Source organism: Salmo salar, chromosome 16 (assembly GCF_965601325.2).
Source record: "Salmo salar chromosome 16, fSalSal1, whole genome shotgun sequence".
In the NCBI taxonomy this organism is placed as follows: Eukaryota; Metazoa; Chordata; class Actinopteri; order Salmoniformes; family Salmonidae; genus Salmo; species Salmo salar.
In genome coordinates, this window is record NC_138306.1 from 85,737,501 (window position 1) to 85,757,030 (window position 19,530).

At 48.7% G+C, this 19,530-nt stretch overlaps 1 protein-coding gene across 7 annotated transcripts in view; it reads left to right on the top strand.

Moving 5' to 3' along the window:
• Positions 1 to 19,530, top strand: part of dmd (dystrophin) — a 424,484-nt gene that overhangs the window by 220,826 nt on the left and 184,128 nt on the right. For all 7 annotated transcript variants that reach the window (XM_082963114.1, XM_082963111.1, XM_082963108.1 and 4 more), the window contains 2 exons: positions 11,448 to 11,593; positions 18,206 to 18,418. In XM_082963114.1, the coding sequence (XP_082819240.1) occupies positions 11,448 to 11,593; positions 18,206 to 18,418 (359 nt within the window). The remainder of the gene's footprint in view (positions 1 to 11,447; positions 11,594 to 18,205; positions 18,419 to 19,530) is intronic.

The following is a 19,530-nucleotide window of genomic DNA, read 5'->3' on the forward strand; positions in this document are numbered from 1 at the left end:
ACTAATGTGTCGGAGGAAACACCGTAAACCTGGCGACCTGGTCAGCGTGCACTGCGCCCGGCTCACCACAGGAGTCGCTAATGCGCAATGAGACAAGGATATCCCTGCCGGCCAATCCCTCCCTAACCCGGATGACGCTGAACCAATTGTGCATCGCCCCATGGACCTCCCGGTCGCGGCCGGCTGCGACAGAGCCTGAGCTCGAACCCAGAATCTCTGGTAGCACAGCTAGCACTGTGATGCAGTGCCTTAGACCACTGCGCCACCCGGGAGGCTCGTCTGCAAACTTGATGGTTGAGTTGGAGGCGTGCATGGCCACGCAGTCATGGGTGAACAGGGAGGACAGGAGAGGGCTGAGAATGCACCCCAGTGTTGAGGATCAGCAGGGTGGAGATGTTGTTTCCTATCCTCACCACCTGGGGGCGGCCCGTCAGAAAGTCCAGGACCCAGTTGCACAGGGCGGGCGTCTTGAGCTTAATGACGAGTTTGGAGGGTAGTATGGTGTTAAATGCTGAGCTGTAATCGATGAACAGCATTCTTACATAGGTATTCCTCTTGTCCAGATGGGTTAGGGCAGTGTGCAGTGTGATTGCGATTGCGTCGTGTGTGGACCTATTGGGGCGGTAAGCAAATTGGAGTGGGTCTAGGGTGTCAGGTAAGGTGGAGGTGATATGATCCTTGACTAGTCTCTCAAAGCACTTCATGATGACGGAAGTGAGTGCTACGGGGCGATAGTCGTTTAGCTCAGTTACCTTAGCTTTCTTGGGTACAGGAACAATGGTGGCCCTCTTGAAGCATGTGGGAACAGCAGACTGGGATAGGGATTGATTGAATATGACCGTAAACACACCAGCCAGCTGGTCTGCGCATGCTCTGAGGACTCGGCCGGGGATGCTGTCTGGGCCTGCCACCTTGCGAGGGTTAACACATTTAAATGTTTTACTCACGTTGGCTGCAGTGAAGGAGAGCCCGCAGGTTTTGGTAGCGGGCCGTGTCAGTGGCACTGTATTGTCCTCAAAGCGAGCAAAGAAGTTGTTTAGTCTGTTTGGGAGCAAGGAATCGTGATCCCCGATGGGGCTGGTTTTCTTTTTGGAATCCGTGATTGACTGTAGATCCTGCCACATACGTCTTGTGTCTGAGCCGTTGAATTGCGACTCTACTTTGTCTCTATACAGACGCTTAGCTTGTTTGATTGCCTTGCGGAGGGAATAGCTACACTGTTTGTATTCAGTCATGTTTCCGGTCGCCTTGCCATGATTAAAAGCAGTGGTTCACGCTTTCAGTTTTGCCCGAATGCTGCCATCAATCCACGGTTTCTGGTTATGGAAGGTTTTAATAGTCACCGTGGGTATAACATCACCGATGCACTTGCTAATAAACTCGCTCTCCGAATCAGCGTATGCATCAATGTTGTTTTCTGAGGCTATCCGGAACATATCCCAGTTCACGTGATCGGAGGAATCTTGAAGCGTGGAATCCGATTAGTCGGACCAGCGTTGAACAGACCTGAGCATGGGCGTTTCCTGTTTTAGTTTCTGTCTATAGGCTGGGAGCAACAAAATGGTGTCGTGGTCAGATTTGCCGAAAGTAGGGCAAGGGAGGGCTTTGTATGCGTCGCGGAAGTTAGAGTAGCAATGATCCAGAATGCTGCCAGCCTGGGTCGTGCATTCGATACGCTGATAAAATTTAAGGAGCCTTGTTTTCAGATTAGCTTTGTTAAAATCCCCGGCTACAATAAATGCAGCCTCAGGATATGTGGTTTCCAGTTTACATAGAGTCCAATGAAGTTCTTTCAGGGCGGTCGAGGTGTCTGCCTTTGGGGGATAAACACGGCTGTGATTATAATCAAAGAGAATTCTCTTGGTAGATAATGCGGTCCTGTAGTTCCTGTATGTTGTTATGATCACACCACAACTCGTTAATCATAAGGCATACACCCCCGCCTTTCGTCTTGTTTGTTTCTGTCGATGCGATGCGTGAAGAAACAGGGTTACTGTACCGACTCTGATAACATATCCCGAGTGAGCCATGTTTCCGTGAAACAGAGAATGTTACAATCTCGGATGTCTCTCTGGAAGGCAACCCTTGCTCGAATTTCGTCTACCTTGTTGTCAAGAGACCTGATATTGGCGAGTAGTATACTCGGGAGCGGTGGGCGATGTGCCCGTCTACGGAGCCTGACCAGAAGACCGCTCCGTCTGCCCCTTCTGCGGCGCCGTTGTTTTTGGTCACCTACTGGGATCCGATCCATTGTCCTGGGTGGTGGTCCAAACAGAGGATCCGCTTTGGGAAAGTCGTATTCCTGGTCTTAATGTTGGTAATGTCCAATAGTTCCTCCCGGCTGTATGTAATAAAACCTAAGATTACCTGGAGTAACAATGTAAGAAATAACACATAAAAAAACGAAATACCGCATAGTTTCCTAAGAACGCAAAGCGAGGCGACCATCTCTGTCTGCGCCGTGTGTGTGTGTGTGTGTGTGTGTGTGTGTGTGTGTGTGTGTGTGTGTGTGTGTGTGTGTGTGGTGCGTGTGTGTTTCGGGGGGTGCAAAAGCAGCTGGAGAGGAGTGTGTGTGTGCTAGTGTGTGTTGTGTGCTTGTGTAAGTGTGAGTGTATTTCAGTATGTTGGTAAGTGGCAGGTTGTGTGTTGTGTGAGTGTATTTTAGTATGTTGGTAAGTGGTGTGTTGTGTGTTGTGTGTTGTGTGAGTGTATTTTAGTATGTTGGTAAGTGGCAGGTTGTGTGTTGTGTGAGTGTATTTTAGTATGTTGGTAAGTGGCAGGTTGTGTGTTGTGTGAGTGTATTTTAGTATGTTGGTAAGTGGCAGGTTGTGTGTTGTGTGAGTGTATTTCAGTATGTTGGTAAGTGGCAGGTTGTGTGTTGTGTGAGTGTATTTTAGTATGTTGGTAAGTGGCAGGTTGTGTGTTGTGTGAGTGTATTTTAGTATGTTGGTAAGTGGCAGGTTGTGTGTTGTGTGAGTGTATTTTAGTATGTTGGTAAGTGGCAGGTTGTGTGTTGTGTGAGTGTATTTTAGTATGTTGGTAAGTACAGGTTGTGTGTTGTGTGAGTGTATTTTAGTATTTACATTTTACATTTTAGTCATTTAGCAGACGCTCTTATCCAGAGCGACTTACAAATTGGTGCATTCACCTATAATATCCAGTGGAACAACCACTTTACAATAGTGCATCTAAATCTTTTAAGGGGGGGGTTAGAAGGATTACTTTATCCTATCCCAGGTATTCCTTGAAGAGGTGGGGTTTCAGGTGTCTCCGGAAGGTGGTGATTGACTCCGCTGTCCTGGCGTCGTGAGGGAGCTTGTTCCACCATTGGGGTGCCAGAGCAGCGAACAGTTTTGATTGTGCTGAGCGGGAACTGTGCTTCCTCAGAGGTAGGGAGGCGAGCAGGCCAGAGGTGGATGAACGGAGTGCCCTTGTTTGGGTGTAGGGCCTGATCAGAGCCTGAAGGTACGGAGGTGCCGTTCCCCTCACAGCTCCGTAGGCAAGCACCATGGTCTTGTAGCGGATGCGAGCTTCGACTGGAAGCCAGTGGAGAGAGCGGAGGAGCGGGGTGACGTGAGAGAACTTGGGAAGGTTGAACACCAGACGGGCTGCGGCGTTCTGGATGAGTTGTAGGGGTTTAATGGCACAGGCAGGGAGCCCAGCCAACAGCGAGTTGCAGTAATCCAGACGGGAGATGACAAGTGCCTGGATTAGGACCTGCGCCGCTTCCTGTGTGAGGCAGGGTCGTACTCTGCGAATGTTGTAGAGCATGAACCTACAGGATCGGGTCACCGCCTTGATGTTGGTGGAGAACGACAGGGTGTTGTCCAGGGTCACGCCAAGGCTCTTAGCACTCTGGGAGGAGGACACAAGGGAGTTGTCAACCGTGATGGCGAGATCATGGAACGGGCAGTCCTTCCCCGGGAGGAAGAGCAGCTCCGTCTTGCCGAGGTTCAGCTTGAGGTGGTGATCCGTCATCCACACTGATATGTCTGCCAGACATGCAGAGATGCGATTCGCCACCTGGTTGTCAGAAGGGGGAAAGGAGAAGATTAATTGTGTGTCATCTGCATAGCAATGATATGAGAGACCATGTGAGGATATGACAGAGCCAAGTGACTTGGTGTATAGCGAGAATAGGAGTGGGCCAAGAACAGAGCCCTGGGGGACACCAGTGGTGAGAGCACGTGGTGCGGAGACAGATTCTCGCCACGCCACCTGGTAGGAGCGACCTGTCAGGTAGGACGCAATCCAAGCGTGCGCGGTGCCGGAGATGCCCAGCTCGGAGAGGGTGGAGAGGAGGATCTGATGGTTCACGGTATCAAAGGCAGCAGATAGGTCTAGAAGGATGAGAGCAGAGGAGAGAGAGTTAGCTTTAGCAGTGCGGAGAGCCTCCGTGACACAGAGAAGAGCAGTCTCAGTTGAATGCCCAGTCTTGAAACCTGACTGATTAGGATCAAGAAGGTCATTCAGAGAGAGATAGCAAGAGAGCTGGCCAAGCACGGCGCGTTCAAGAGTTTTGGAGAGAATGTTGGTAAGTGGCAGGTTGTGTGTTGTGTGAGTGTATTTTAGTATGTTGGTAAGTGGCAGGTTGTGTGTTGTGTGAGTGTATTTTAGTATGTTGGTAAGTGGCAGGTTGTGTGTTGTGTGAGTGTATTTTAGTATGTTGGTAAGTGGCAGGTTGTGTGTTGTGTGAGTGTATTTTAGTATGTTGGTAAGTGGCAGGTCGTGTGTTGTGTGAGTGTATTTTAGTATGTTGGTAAGTGGCAGGTCGTGTGTTGTGTGAGTGTATTTCAGTATGTTGGTAAGTGGCAGGTTGTGTGTTGTGTGAGTGTATTTTAGTATGTTGGTAAGTGGCAGGTCGTGTGTTGTGTGAGTGTATTTCAGTATGTTGGTAAGTGGCAGGTTGTGTGTTGTGTGAGTGTATTTTAGTATGTTGGTAAGTGGCAGGTTGTGTGTTGTGTGAGTGTATTTTAGTATGTTGGTAAGTGGCAGGTTGTGTGTTGTGTGAGTGTATTTTAGTATGTTGGTAAGTGGCAGGTTGTGTGTTGTGTGTTGTGTGAGTGTATTTTAGTATGTTGGTAAGTGGCAGGTTGTGTGTTGTGTGAGTGTATTTCAGTATGTTGGTAAGTGGCAGGTTGTGTGTTGTGTGAGTGTATTTCAGTATGTTGGTAAGTGGCAGGTTGTGTGTTGTGTGAGTGTATTTTAGTATGTTGGTAAGTGGCAGGTTGTGTGTTGTGTGAGTGTATTTTAGTATGTTGGTAAGTGGCAGGTTGTGTGTTGTGTGAGTGTATTTTAGTATGTTGGTAAGTGGCAGGTTGTGTGTTGTGTGAGTGTATTTTAGTATGTTGGTAAGTACAGGTTGTGTGTTGTGTGAGTGTATTTTAGTATGTTGGTAAGTGGCAGGTTGTGTGTTGTGTGAGTGTATTTTAGTATGTTGGTAAGTGGCAGGTCGTGTGTTGTGTGAGTGTATTTTAGTATGTTGGTAAGTGGCAGGTTGTGTGTTGTGTGAGTGTATTTTAGTATGTTGGTAAGTGGCAGGTTGTGTGTTGTGTGAGTGTATTTCAGTATGTTGGTAAGTGGCAGGTCGTGTGTTGTGTGAGTGTATTTCAGTATGTTGGTAAGTACAGGTTGTGTGTTGTGTGAGTGTATTTTAGTATGTTGGTAAGTGGCAGGTTGTGTGTTGTGTGAGTGTATTTTAGTATGTTGGTAAGTGGCAGGTTGTGTGTTGTGTGAGTGTATTTCAGTATGTTGGTAAGTGGCAGGTCGTGTGTTGTGTGAGTGTATTTCAGTATGTTGGTAAGTGGCAGGTTGTGTGTTGTGTGAGTGTATTTTAGTATGTTGGTAAGTGGCAGGTTGTGTGTTGTGTGAGTGTATTTCAGTATGTTGGTAAGTGGCAGGTTGTGTGTTGTGTGAGTGTATTTTAGGATGTTGGTAAGTACAGGTTGTGTGTTGTGTGTTGTGTGTTGTGTAAGTGTATTTTAGTATGTTGGTAAGTGGCAGGTTGTGTGTTGTGTGAGTGTATTTTAGTATGTTGGTAAGTGGCAGGTTGTGTGTTGTGTGAGTGTATTTTAGTATGTTGGTAAGTGGCAGGTTGTGTGTTGTGTGAGTGTATTTTAGTATGTTGGTAAGTGGCAGGTTGTGTGTTGTGTGAGTGTATTTCAGTATGTTGGTAAGTGGCAGGTTGTGTGTTGTGTGAGTGTATTTTAGTATGTTGGTAAGTACAGGTTGTGTGTTGTGTGAGTGTATTTTAGTATGTTGGTAAGTGGCAGGTTGTGTGTTGTGTAAGTGTGAGTGTATTTTAGTATGTTGGTAAGTGGCAGGTTGTGTGTTGTGTGAGTGTATTTTAGTATGTTGGTAAGTGGCAGGTTGTGTGTTGTGTGAGTGTATTTTAGTATGTTGGTAAGTGGCAGGTTGTGTGTTGTGTAAGTGTGAGTGTATTTTAGTATGTTGGTAAGTGGCAGGTTGTGTGTTGTGTGAGTGTATTTTAGTATGTTGGTAAATGGCAGGTTGTGTGTTGTGTGAGTGTATTTTAGTATGTTGGTAAGTGGCAGGTTGTGTGTTGTGTGAGTGTATTTTAGTATGTTGGTAAGTGGCAGGTTGTGTGCTGTGTGAGTGTATTTTAGTATGTTGGTAAGTGGCAGGTTGTGTGTTGTGTGAGTGTATTTCAGTATGTTGGTAAGTAGCAGGTTGTGTGTTGTGTGAGTGTATTTTAGTATGTTGGTAAGTGGCAGGTTGTGTGTTGTGTGAGTGTATTTTAGTATGTTGGTAAGTGGCAGGTTGTGTGTTGTGTAAGTGTGAGTGTATTTTAGTATGTTGGTAAGTGGCAGGTTGTGTGTTGTGTGAGTGTATTTTAGTATGTTGGTAAGTGGCAGGTTGTGTGTTGTGTGAGTGTATTTTAGTATGTTGGTAAGTGGCAGGTTGTGTGTTGTGTGAGTGTATTTTAGTATGTTGGTAAGTGGTGTGTTGTGTGGTACAACTATCATCAAGGAACATTTCAGTGTTTGCCCCTATAGGGAACAGTGATTGTGATTACAGCTACTATGTTCTCCTTTCACTACCTCACTGCAGCTCAACCATCCTCACCTCACACACACAAACACACACATTCTCTCTCACGTTCACTTGCACTCTCACTCCAGTGGAGGCTGAGGGGAGAACTGCTCATAATAATGGCTGGAATGGAGCGAATGGAATGGCATCAAACACCTGGAAACCATGGAAACCATGTGTTTGATGTATTTGATACCATTCCACTGATTCCGCTCCAGTCATTACCACGAGCCCATCCTCCCCAATTAAGGTGCCACCAACCTCCTGTGTCTCACAGGCCAGGAGTCCTGATAATTACTTTGATCACTAAAGCATTCACATAAAGTAGAATAACGATTCAACCACTTCTCCTTTAGCGTTCTACATTTTCATACATGGCTGCCCCCCAACAAACAAACAGGAAATACAAACAAAACATTAGCATACTATACATACAGACCTAACTGTGGACCAGCAGTTAACTAGCTAACGATGCAGAGTGGACTGTGAGTGGATAATGAATTCATGGACTGAAACAGGGACAGAGACAGACTAGATACAGAGAGCGAGACAGAGCCTGCTGCTCTAGAAAAATACCTGTCTAGACAGGGAGATGATAATGTAGAGTGGGCAGACCCCCAGACAGGGAGAGGATAATGTAGAGGGGCAGACCCCCAGACAGGGAGAGGATAATGCAGAGTGGACAGACCCTTAGACAGTCAGACGGCGAGGATAATGCCAAGTGGACAGACCCGCAGACAGTCAGACAGGGAGAGGATAATGCAGAGTGGACAGACCCCCAGACAGTCAGATGGAGAGGATAATGCAGAGTGGGCAGACCCCCAGACAGGGAGAGGATAATGCAGAGTGGACAGACCCTTAGACAGTCAGAAGGCGAGGATAATGCCAAGTGGACAGACCCGCAGACAGTCAGACAGGGAGAGGATAATGCAGAGTGGACAGACCCCCAGACAGGGAGAGGATAATGCAGAGTGGGTAGACCCCAAGACAGGTAGAGGATAATGCAGAGTGGGCTGACCCCCAGACAGGTAGAGGATAATGCAGACAGAAAAGGATAATGCAATGTGGGCAGACAGTCAGACAGGGAGAGGGTAATATAAAGTTGGCAGGCAGTCAAACAGCAGACCAGAAGGGCTGTGGGTATATAGTGTATTATAGTGAAGTGGTAGAGCCTGACAGCAGGCCAGAAGGGCTGTGGGTATATAGTGTATTATAGTGAAGTGGTAGAGCCTGACAGCAGGCCAGAAGGGCTGTGGGTATATAGTGTATTATAGTGAAGTGGTAGAGCCTGACAGCAGGCCAGAAGGGCTGTGGGTATATAGTGTATTATAGTGAAGTGGTAGAGCCTGACAGCAGGCCAGAAGGGCTGTGGGTATATAGTGTATTATAGTGAAGTGGTAGAGCCTGACAGCAGGCCAGAAGAGCTGTGGGTATATAGTGTATTATAGTGAAGTGGTAGAGCCTGACAGCAGGCCAGAAGGGCTGTGGGTATATAGTGTATTATAGTGAAGTGGTAGAGCCTGACAGCAGGCCAGAAGGGCTGTGGGTATATAGTGTATTATAGTGAAGTGGTAGAGCCTGACAGCAGGCCAGAAGGGCTGTGGGTATATAGTGTATTATAGTGAAGTGGTAGAGCCTGACAGCAGGCCAGAAGGGCTGTGGGTATATAGTGTATTATAGTGAAGTGGTAGAGCCTGACAGCAGGCCAGAAGGGCTGTGGGTATATAGTGTATTATAGTGAAGTGGTAGAGCCTGACAGCAGGCCAGAAGGGCTGTGGGTATATAGTGTATTATAGTGAAGTGGTAGAGCCTGACAGCAGGCCAGAAGGGCTGTGGGTATATAGTGTATTATAGTGAAGTGGTAGAGCCTGACAGCAGGCCAGAAGGGCTGTGGGTATATAGTGTATTATAGTGAAGTGGTAGAGCCTGACAGCAGGCCAGAAGGGCTGTGGGTATATAGTGTATTATAGTGAAGTGGTAGAGCCTGACAGCAGGCCAGAAGGGCTGTGGGTATATAGTGTATTATAGTGAAGTGGTAGAGCCTGACTGCAGGCCAGAAGGGCTGTGGGTATATAGTGTATTATAGTGAAGTGGTAGAGCCTGACAGCAGGCCAGAAGGGCTGTGGGTATATAGTGTATTATAGTGAAGTGGTAGAGCCTGACAGCAGGCCAGAAGGGCTGTGGGTATATAGTGTATTATAGTGAAGTGGTAGAGCCTGACAGCAGGCCAGAAGGGCTGTGGGTATATAGTGTATTATAGTGAAGTGGTAGAGCCTGACAGCAGGCCAGAAGGGCTGTGGGTATATAGTGTATTATAGTGAAGTGGTAGAGCCTGACAGCAGGCCAGAAGGGCTGTGGGTATATAGTGTATTATAGTGAAGTGGTAGAGCCTGACAGCAGGCCAGAAGGGCTGTGGGTATATGGTGTATTATAGTGAAGTGGTAGAGCCTGACAGCAGGCCAGAAGGGCTGTGGGTATATAGTGTATTATAGTGAAGTGGTAGAGCCTGACAGCAGGCCAGAAGGGCTGTGGGTATATAGTGTATTATAGTGAAGTGGTAGAGCCTGACAGCAGTCCAGAAGGGCTGTGGGTATATAGTGTATTATAGTGAAGTGGTAGAGCCTGACAGCAGGCCAGAAGGGCTGTGGGTATATAGTGTATTATAGTGAAGTGGTAGAGCCTGACAGCAGGCCAGAAGGGCTGTGGGTATATAGTGTATTATAGTGAAGTGGTAGAGCCTGCACACCAACACAGTCAAATGCTCACAGGCAACGCATACAGTATCTTTAGTGGATAAATTATATTTACATCCCCAATGGATCTTCCACATTAAATTAATCAATCAATCGATCCATCAAGCAGTCAGTCATTGAATTAATCCATCTCTCCATCCATCCGTACGTCTGTCCGTCCGTCCATCCATCCATCCATCCATCCAGCCCTCGATCCCTTTCTCCCTCCATCCCCTAACCATTATTGTATCTCTCCCTCCAGTTCAGGAGAGCCTTTCTCCCTCCATCCCCTAACCATTATTGTATCTCTCCCTCCAGTTCAGGAGAGCCTTCCTCCCTCCATCCCCTAACCATTATTGTATCTCTCCCTCCAGTTCAGGAGAGCCTTCCTCCCTCCATCCCCTAACCATTATTGTATCTCTCCCTCCAGTTCAGGAGAGCCTTCCTCCCTCCATCCCCTAACCATTATTGTATCTCTCCCTCCAGTTCAGGAGAGCCTTCCTCCCTCCATCCCCTAACCATTATTGTATCTCTCCCTCCAGTTCAGGAGAGCCTTCCTCCCTCCATCCCCTAACCATTATTGTATCTCTCCCTCCAGTTCAGGAGAGCCTTCCTCCCTCCATCCCCTAACCATTATTGTATCTCTCCCTCCAGTTCAGGAGAGCCTTCCTCCCTCCATCCCCTAACCATTATTGTATCTCTCCCTCCAGTTCAGGAGAGCCTTCCTCCCTCCATCCCCTAACCATTATTGTATCTCTCCCTCCAGTTCAGGAGAGCCTTCCTCCCTCCATCCCCTAACCATTATTGTATCTCTCCCTCCAGTTCAGGAGAGCCTTCCTCCCTCCATCCCCTAACCATTATTGTATCTCTCCCTCCAGTTCAGGAGAGCCTTCCTCCCTCCATCCCCTAACCATTATTGTATCTCTCCCTCCAGTTCAGGAGAGCCTTCCTCCCTCCATCCCCTAACCATTATTGTATCTCTCCCTCCAGTTCAGGAGAGCCTTCCTCCCTCCATCCCCTAACCATTATTGTATCTCTCCCTCCAGTTCAGGAGAGCCTTCCTCCCTCCATCCCCTAACCATTATTGTATCTCTCCCTCCAGTTCAGGAGAGCCTTCCTCCCTCCATCCCCTAACCATTATTGTATCTCTCCCTCCAGTTCAGGAGAGCCTTCCTCCCTCCATCCCCTAACCATTATTGTATCTCTCCCTCCAGTTCAGGAGAGCCTTCCTCCCTCCATCCCCTAACCATTATTGTATCTCTCCCTCCAGTTCAGGAGAGCCTTCCTCCCTCCATCCCCTAACCATTATTGTATCTCTCCCTCCAGTTCAGGAGAGCCTTCCTCCCTCCATCCCCTAACCATTATTGTATCTCTCCCTCCAGTTCAGGAGAGCCTTCCTCCCTCCATCCCCTAACCATTATTGTATCTCTCCCTCCAGTTCAGGAGAGCCTTCCTCCCTCCATCCCCTAACCATTATTGTATCTCTCCCTCCAGTTCAGGAGAGCCTTCCTCCCTCCATCCCCTAACCATTATTGTATCTCTCCCTCCAGTTCAGGAGAGCCTTCCTCCCTCCATCCCCTAACCATTATTTTATCTCTCCCTCCAGTTCAGGAGAGCCTTCCTCCCTCCATCCCCTAACCATTATTGTATCTCTCCCTCCAGTTCAGGAGAGCCTTCCTCCAGTGCTCTATAAGGAGACAGTATCTACTCTGTTGGCCTGGTTACAGCAGTGTGAGGCGAGGCTAGCCATCCCCTCTACAGCCGTCACTGAATACCCTACCATGGAGGGGAGACTGAAGGATGTCAAGGTACTGAACCGCTCTGGATGTCTGGTTGGCTGTGTGTCTGGCTGACTGGTTGGGTGGGTGGCTGTCTGTTTTATTATGAGGATTCTGCCACAAAACACCCATAACAATTTCTGCTTGCACACTGTTAATGCAACCTAGTTGAACAGCCCGCGTACTGAATCAACATATTAACAGTCAAGACAAGACCAGAAACAAGAGGCTGCTTCACATCATGATCTAGTTCAGTGGAAGTGCAGTAATCCTTGATGAGGAGATGCCAGCAGGGCTTCCAGGATAAATAGTTGTTCTCTGCTGCTTTACATTCAGAGAGCACTAACAGAGCAGAGCAGCGCCTCACTGCAATTATGAGAAATGGAGAAATGTTATTGACGACAGAGGAAAACCCAGAGGATCAAATCAGTGTTTTTCCCTCTCTCTATCTATGGATGTCCCAGGGTTACTGCCACACACCACGGACTAAGGCTGTGTCCGAAATGGTACCCTGTTCCCTATGTAATGCACTACTTTTGACCAGATATAGGCCAAAATTAGTGCACTTCATAAGGATTAGGGTTCCATTTGGGACACACAAAAGACTCATTTTACCTTGTTATTGTGACAAAATGAATCACCCCGTAAAAACACTAAGACTTTTTATGGCCTTGTTGTTTTCATTAAGTTCTGGTGCTAAATTGATGTTCTCTGAGACTTTAAATCCAAGGTCAGATCAGTTTAACCAGTTTAACCTGAGATACAGTGGCTTGCGTAAGTATTCACCCCCCTTGGCATTTTTCCTATTTTGTTGCCTTACAACCTGGAATTAGAATTGATTTTTGGGGGTTTGTATCATTTGATTTACACAACATGCCTACCAATTGGAAGATGCAAAATATTTTTTATTGTGAAACAAACAAGAAATAAGACCAAAAAAACAGAACACTTGAGCATGCATAACTATTTCCCCCCCCAATACTTTGTAGAGCCACCTTTTGTAGCAATTACAGCTGAAAGACTCTTGGGGTATGTCTCTATAAGCTTGGCACATCTAGCCACTGGGATTTTTGCCCATTCCTCAAGGCAAAACTGCTCCAGCTCCTTCAAGTTGGATGGGTTCCGTTGGTGTACAGCAATCTTTAAGTCATACCACATATTCTCAATTGGATTGAGGTCTGGGCTTTGACTAGGCCATTCCAAGACATTTAAATGTTTCCCCTTAAACCACTTGAGTGTTACTTTAGCAGTATGCTTAGGTTCATTGTCCTGCTGTAAGGTGAACCTCCGTCCCAGTCTCAAATCTCTGGAAGACTGAAACAGGTTTCCCTCAAGAATTTCCCTGTATTTAGTGTTATCCATCATTCCTTCAATTCTGACCAGTTTCCCAGTTCCTGCCGATGAAAAACATCCCCACAGCATGATGCTGCCACCATCATGCTTCACTCTGGGGATGGTATTCTCAGGGTGATGGGAGGTGTTGGGTTTGCGCCAGACATAGCGTTTTCCTTGATGGTCAAAAAGCTCAAGTTTATCCTCATCTGACCAGAGTACCTTCTTCCATATGTTTGGGGAGTCTCCCACAAGCCTTTTGGCGAACACCAAACATGTTTGCTTATTTTTTTCTGGCCACTCTTCCATAAAGCCCAGCTCTGTGGAGTGTATGGCTTAAAGTGGCTCTATGGACAGATACTCCAATCTCCGCTGTGGAGCTTTACAGCTCCTTCAGGATTATCTTTGGTCTCTTTGTTGCCTTTCTGATTAATACCCTCCTTGCCTGATCCGTGAGTTTTGGTGGGCGGCCCTCTCTTGGCAGGTTTGTTGTGGTGCCATATTCTTTCCATTTTTTAATAATGGATTTAATGGTGCTCCGTGGGATGTTCAAAGTTTCGGATATTTTTTTATAACCCAACTAATTATGTAACTTCTGAAGGTAATTGGTTGCACCAGATCTTATTTAGGGGCTTCATAACAAAGGGGGTGAGTACATATGCATGCGCCACTTTTCCGTTTTTTCACATTTTTCAATTTTTTGAAACAAGTAATTGTTTTTCATTTCACTTCACCAATTTGGACTATTTTGTGTATGTTCATTACATGAAATCCAAATAAAAATAAATTGAAATTACAGGTTGTAATGCAACAAAATAGGAAAAACGCCAAGGGAATGAAGACTTTTGCAAGGCACTGTAGTTAGGATGTTCTACCTCACAGGGCAGCAGGATGTAATCTTAGTTAGGATCTTCTACCTCACAGGGCAGCAGGATGAAATCTTAGTTAGGATGTTCTACCTCACAGGGCAGCAGGGTGGAATCTTAGTTAGGATGTTCTACCTCACATGGCAGCAGGGTGGAATCTTAGTTAGGATGTTCTACCTCACATGGCAGCAGGGTGGAATCTTAGCTAGGATGTTCTACCTCACAGGGCAGCAGGATGGAATCTTAGCTAGGATGTTCTACCTCACAGGGCAGCAGGGTGATATCTTAGTTAGGATGTTCTACCTCACAGCGCAGCAGGATGGAATCTTAGTTAGGATGTTCTACCTCACAGGGCAGCAGGATGGAATCTTAGTTAGGATGTTCTACCTCACAGGGCAGCAGGATGGAATCTTAGCTAGGATGTTCTACCTCACAGGGCAGCAGGGTGATATCTTAGTTAGGATGTTCTACCTCACAGGGCAGCAGGATGGAATCTTAGCTAGGATGTTCTACCTCACAGGGCAGCAGGGTGATATCTTAGTTAGGATGTTCTACCTCACAGGGCAGCAGGATGGAATCTTAGTTAGGATGTTCTACCTCACAGGGCAGCAGGATGGAATCTTAGCTAGGATGTTCTACCTCACAGGGCAGCTGGGTGATATCTTAGTTAGGATGTTCTACCTCACAGCGCAGCAGGATGGAATCTTAGTTAGGATGTTCTACCTCACAGCGCAGCAGGATGGAATCTTAGTTAGGATGTTCTACCTCACAGGGCAGCAGGATGGAATCTTAGTTAGGATGTTCTACCTCACAGCGCAGCAGGATGGAATCTTAGTTAGGATGTTCTACCTCACAGGGCAGCAGGGTGATATCTTAGTTAGGATGTTCTACCTCACAGCGCAGCAGGATGGAATCTTAGTTAGGATGTTCTACCTCACAGGGCAGCTGGGTGGAATCTTCTCCCTTCTCCGTGCTATCTAGGGGTAGTCAGTAGAACATCTCTGCATAGTAATTTGCTAAAATATAATCGTTACGATACATTTTTTCTAACCTTGTCCTCAGTTACTGTTCTTGGATATTATAATAAACACTATCAATATCTCTCATTACGATGGATATAAAGGTGTTCACGCCAATACTAAACTACTTGATCCCTCCCCAGAATGAAAATGCCTATAGGCCTATACTTTGATGTCTCTTTCTGCGTCTAGACATCTTTTTAAAGTTAAAGTCTTAACCATACAGACCCAGAGAGGCTACCTACCACCACTGGCAATGATTACTGTCAGAAACCTGGAGATGAACACCTGTCTCTTCTCTCTGTCCTGTGATTCTCCAGGAGACATTTACCCTGAGGCCGTTATATCTCATAGCTTCATTAGTGAGCCCTAGTATTGACCCAACAGGATGGAGAGGGAGGGAGGGGATACTGCCCCTTATTGGCTAAACAGTCAAACTAATGTTGTGTGTTTTGTTTGAGCATTGATTGTTTTCACATCGTCACACCGCCACACATAGTATGAACAATAATGTTATCTAGTGTTTGTTTGTTAAAGGGTAAACCCACTCTCTCAAGTTGTCATGATTTTCTAGCCTACTTGTCTTGGCTGACTCCCAGACAGTTCTAACGTACATATTTTGATTATTCATCTGTCTTCATCAGCCTCCGGCTACCATTAACCTGATAGCCAACACTGAACTTTCTGTGCTCTAAAAAGTCCTTAATAAAAAGTCCCAAATCTCCAATTGACCGATAGGCCCTTCTCCCTAGACAGAGAGGGCAGAGGGGCTAGGGGTCACCAGGCCCTTCTCCCTAGACAGAGAGGGCAGAGGGGCTAGGGGTCACCATGCCCTTCTCCCTAGACAGAGAGGGCAGAGGGGCTAGGGGTCACCATGCCCTTCTCCCTAGACAGAGAGGGCAGAGGGGCTAGGGGTCACCAGGCCTGCCCTAGACAGAGAGGGCAGAGGGGCTAGGAGTCACCAGGCACTTCTCCCTAGACAGAGAGGGCAGAGGGGCTAGGGGTCACCAGGCCCTTCTCCCTAGACAGAGAGGGCAGAGGGGCTAGGGGTCACCAGGCCCTTCTCCCTAGACAGAGAGGGCAGAGGGGCTAGGGGTCACCAGGCCTGTCCTAGACAGAGAGGGCAGAGGGGCTAGGGGTCACCAGGCCCTTCTCCCTAGACAGAGAGGGCAGAGGGGCTAGGGGTCACCAGGCCTGTCCTAGACAGAGAGGGCAGAGGGGCTAGGGGTCACCAGGCCCTTCTCCCTAGACAGAGAGGGCAGAGGGGCTAGGGGTCACCAGGCCCTTCTCCCTAGACAGAGAGGGCAGAGGGGCTAGGGGTCACCAGGCCCTTCTCCCTAGACAGAGAGGGCAGAGGGGCTAGGGGTCACCAGGCCCTTCTCCCTAGACAGAGAGGGCAGAGGGGCTAGGGGTCACCAGGCCTGCCCTAGACAGAGAGGGCAGAGGGGCTAGGGGTCACCAGGCCCTTCTCCCTAGACAGAGAGGGCAGAGGGGCTAGGGGTCACCAGGCACTTCTCCCTAGACAGAGAGGGCAGAGGGGCTAGGGGTCACCAGGCCTGCCCTAGACAGAGAGGGCAGAGGGGCTAGGGGTCACCAGACCCTTCTCCCTAGACAGAGAGGGCAGAGGGGCTAGGGGTCACCAGGCCCTTCTCCCTAGACAGAGAGGGCAGAGGGGCTAGGGGTCACCAGGCCCTTCTCCCTAGACAGAGAGGGCAGAGGGGCTAGGGGTCACCAGGCCCTTCTCCCTAGACAGAGAGGGCAGAGGGGCTAGGGGTCACCAGGCACTTCTCCCTAGACAGAGAGGGCAGAGGGGCTAGGGGTCACCAGGCCTGCCCTAGACAGAGAGGGCAGAGGGGCTAGGGGTCACCAGGCCCTTCTCCCTAGACAGAGAGGGCAGAGGGGCTAGGGGTCACCAGGCCTGTCCTAGACAGAGAGGGCAGAGGGGCTAGGGGTCACCAGGCCCTTCTCCCTAGACAGAGAGGGCAGAGGGGCTAGGGGTCACCAGGCCCTTCTCCCTAGACAGAGAGGGCAGAGGGGCTAGGGGTCACCAGGCCCTTCTCCCTAGACAGAGAGGGCAGAGGGGCTAGGGGTCACCAGGCCCTTCTCCCTAGACAGAGAGGGCAGAGGGGCTAGGGGTCACCAGGCCTGCCCTAGACAGAGAGGGCAGAGGGGCTAGGGGTCACCAGACCCTTCTCCCTAGACAGAGAGGGCAGAGGGGCTAGGGGTCACCAGGCCCTTCTCCCTAGACAGAGAGGGCAGAGGGGCTAGGGGTCACCAGGCCTGTCCTAGACAGAGAGGGCAGAGGGGCTAGGGGTCACCAGGCCCTTCTCCCTAGACAGAGAGGGCAGAGGGGCTAGGGGTCACCAGGCCCTTCTCCCTAGACAGTGAGGGCAGAGGGGCTAGGGGTCACCAGGCCTGCCCTAGACAGAGAGGGCAGAGGGGCTAGGGGTCACCAGGCACTTCTCCCTAGACAGAGAGGGCAGAGGGGCTAGGGGTCACCAGGCCCTTCTCCCTAGACAGAGAGGGCAGAGGGGCTAGGGGTCACCAGGCCCTTCTCCCTAGACAGAGAGGGCAGAGGGGCTAGGGGTCACCATGCCCTTCTCCCTAGACAGAGAGGGCAGAGGGGCTAGGGGTCACCAGGCCTGCCCTAGACAGAGAGGGCAGAGGGGCTAGGGGTCACCAGGCCCTTCTCCCTAGACAGAGAGGGCAGAGGGGCTAGGGGTCACCAGGCCTGCCCTAGACAGAGAGGGCAGAGGGGCTAGGGGTCACCAGGCCCTTCTCCCTAGACAGAGAGGGCAGAGGGGCTAGGGGTCACCAGGCCCTTCTCCCTAGACAGAGAGGGCAGAGGGGCTAGGGGTCACCAGGCCTGCCCTAGACAGAGAGGGCAGAGGGGCTAGGGGTCACCAGGCACTTCTCCCTAGACAGAGAGGGCAGAGGGGCTAGGGGTCACCAGGCCCTTCTCCCTAGACAGAGAGGGCAGAGGGGCTAGGGGTCACCAGGCCCTTCTCCCTAGACAGAGAGGGCAGAGGGGCTAGGGGTCACCAGGCCCTTCTGCCTAGACAGAGAGGGCAGAGGGGCTAGGGGTCCATTTGGACTTCAGACATAGTCCTCAAAGCTACTCTTCAGCTGCCTCTGGTTTGCATTAACCTCCATCAACCAAAAATGAATAAAAAACCACGGGGGGATTTATTTCTGTGCTCCCCCCCAAAAAACTCCTATCTGCATCTTCCCATCAGTGCCCCCTCTGGGTGGCTAGCGTCCATGGAATTAAAATAACTATCCTGCAAAAAGTCCTCATATGGCCAAATCATAACTAACATTTTCTCTTAATCATACATTGATATCAATAAGAGACTTCAGTGAAAATGTGAAAGTTTGGATTCACCCTGTATTGAGTACAACCATCTCCATGTCCTTCCCCACAGGTAATGCAGGTTGCGCTTGCAGAGCACCAGAGTGAGGTGGACTACCTGACGTCTACAGTGGACCAGGTTTTTCAGAAGGCCCCTCCAGAGATCAGTCACAAGTACAGGACAGAGATGGACAGCATCATGACTCGCTGGAGACGCCTGTCCTCAACGCTGGGGGAACAGGCCACCAAGATAACAGAGCTTATGGCTAAATTACTGCAGTTCCAGGTACCGTGGGGTTGGAGGGGGGTGGGGGGGTGCTGCGAGAGAGAGGGTGAGAGGGAGCGAGAGAGACTAGAAAGAGAGCGAAATAGAGGTAGAGCGAGTAGAACAAGGGAGAGGGAGAGCGAGCTAGAGAGAGAGGGATGGAGAGAGGGAGGAAGAGATGAAGAGACAGAGATGAAGAGACAGAGATGAAGAGACAGAGATGAAGAGACAGATATGAAGAGACAGATATGAAGAGACAGAGATGAAGAGACAGAGATGAAGAGACAGAGATGAAGAGACAGAGATGAAGAGACAGAGATGAAGAGACAGAGATGAAGAGACAGAGATGAAGAGACAGATATGAAGAGACAGAGATGAAGAGACAGAGATGAAGAGACAGATATGAAGCGACAGAGATGAAGAGACAGAGATGAAGAGACGAGAGATGAAGAGACAGAGATGAAGAGACAGAGATGAAGAGACAGAGATGAAGAGACAGAGATGAAGAGACAGAGATGAAGAGAGACAGAGATGAAGAGACAGAGATGAAGAGACAGAGGTGAAGAGACAGAGATGAAGAGACAGAGATGAAGAGACAGATATGAAACTTTGTTTTGTATATTATCTACCTCACTTGCTTTGGCAATGTTAACATATGTTTCCCATGCCAATAAAGCCCCTTGAATTGAATTGAATTGAATTGCATTGAAGTGATGGAGACAGAGATGAACAGACAGAGACAGAGATAGAGACAGAGATGAAGAGATGGAGACAGAGATGGAGACAGAGATGAAGAGATAGAGATGAAGAGATAGAGACAGAGAGAGACAGAGATGGAGACAGAGATGAAGAGATTGAGACAGAGATGGAGACAGAGATGGAGACAGAGATGAAGAGATAGAGACAGCGATGAAGAGATTGAGACAGAGATAGAGACAGAGATGGAGACAGAGATGAAGAGATAGAGATGAAGAGATAGAGACAGAGATGAAGAGATATAGATCTGTGAGTGAGTGTACCATATGTTCCAGTGTAAATGACAGTAAGGAGGACAATATCAATGTGGACTTTGCTGTCAGTGTCTGCATAATGATGTGAAGACACAGAGGAAGTGGATGGGTGACACTGACATG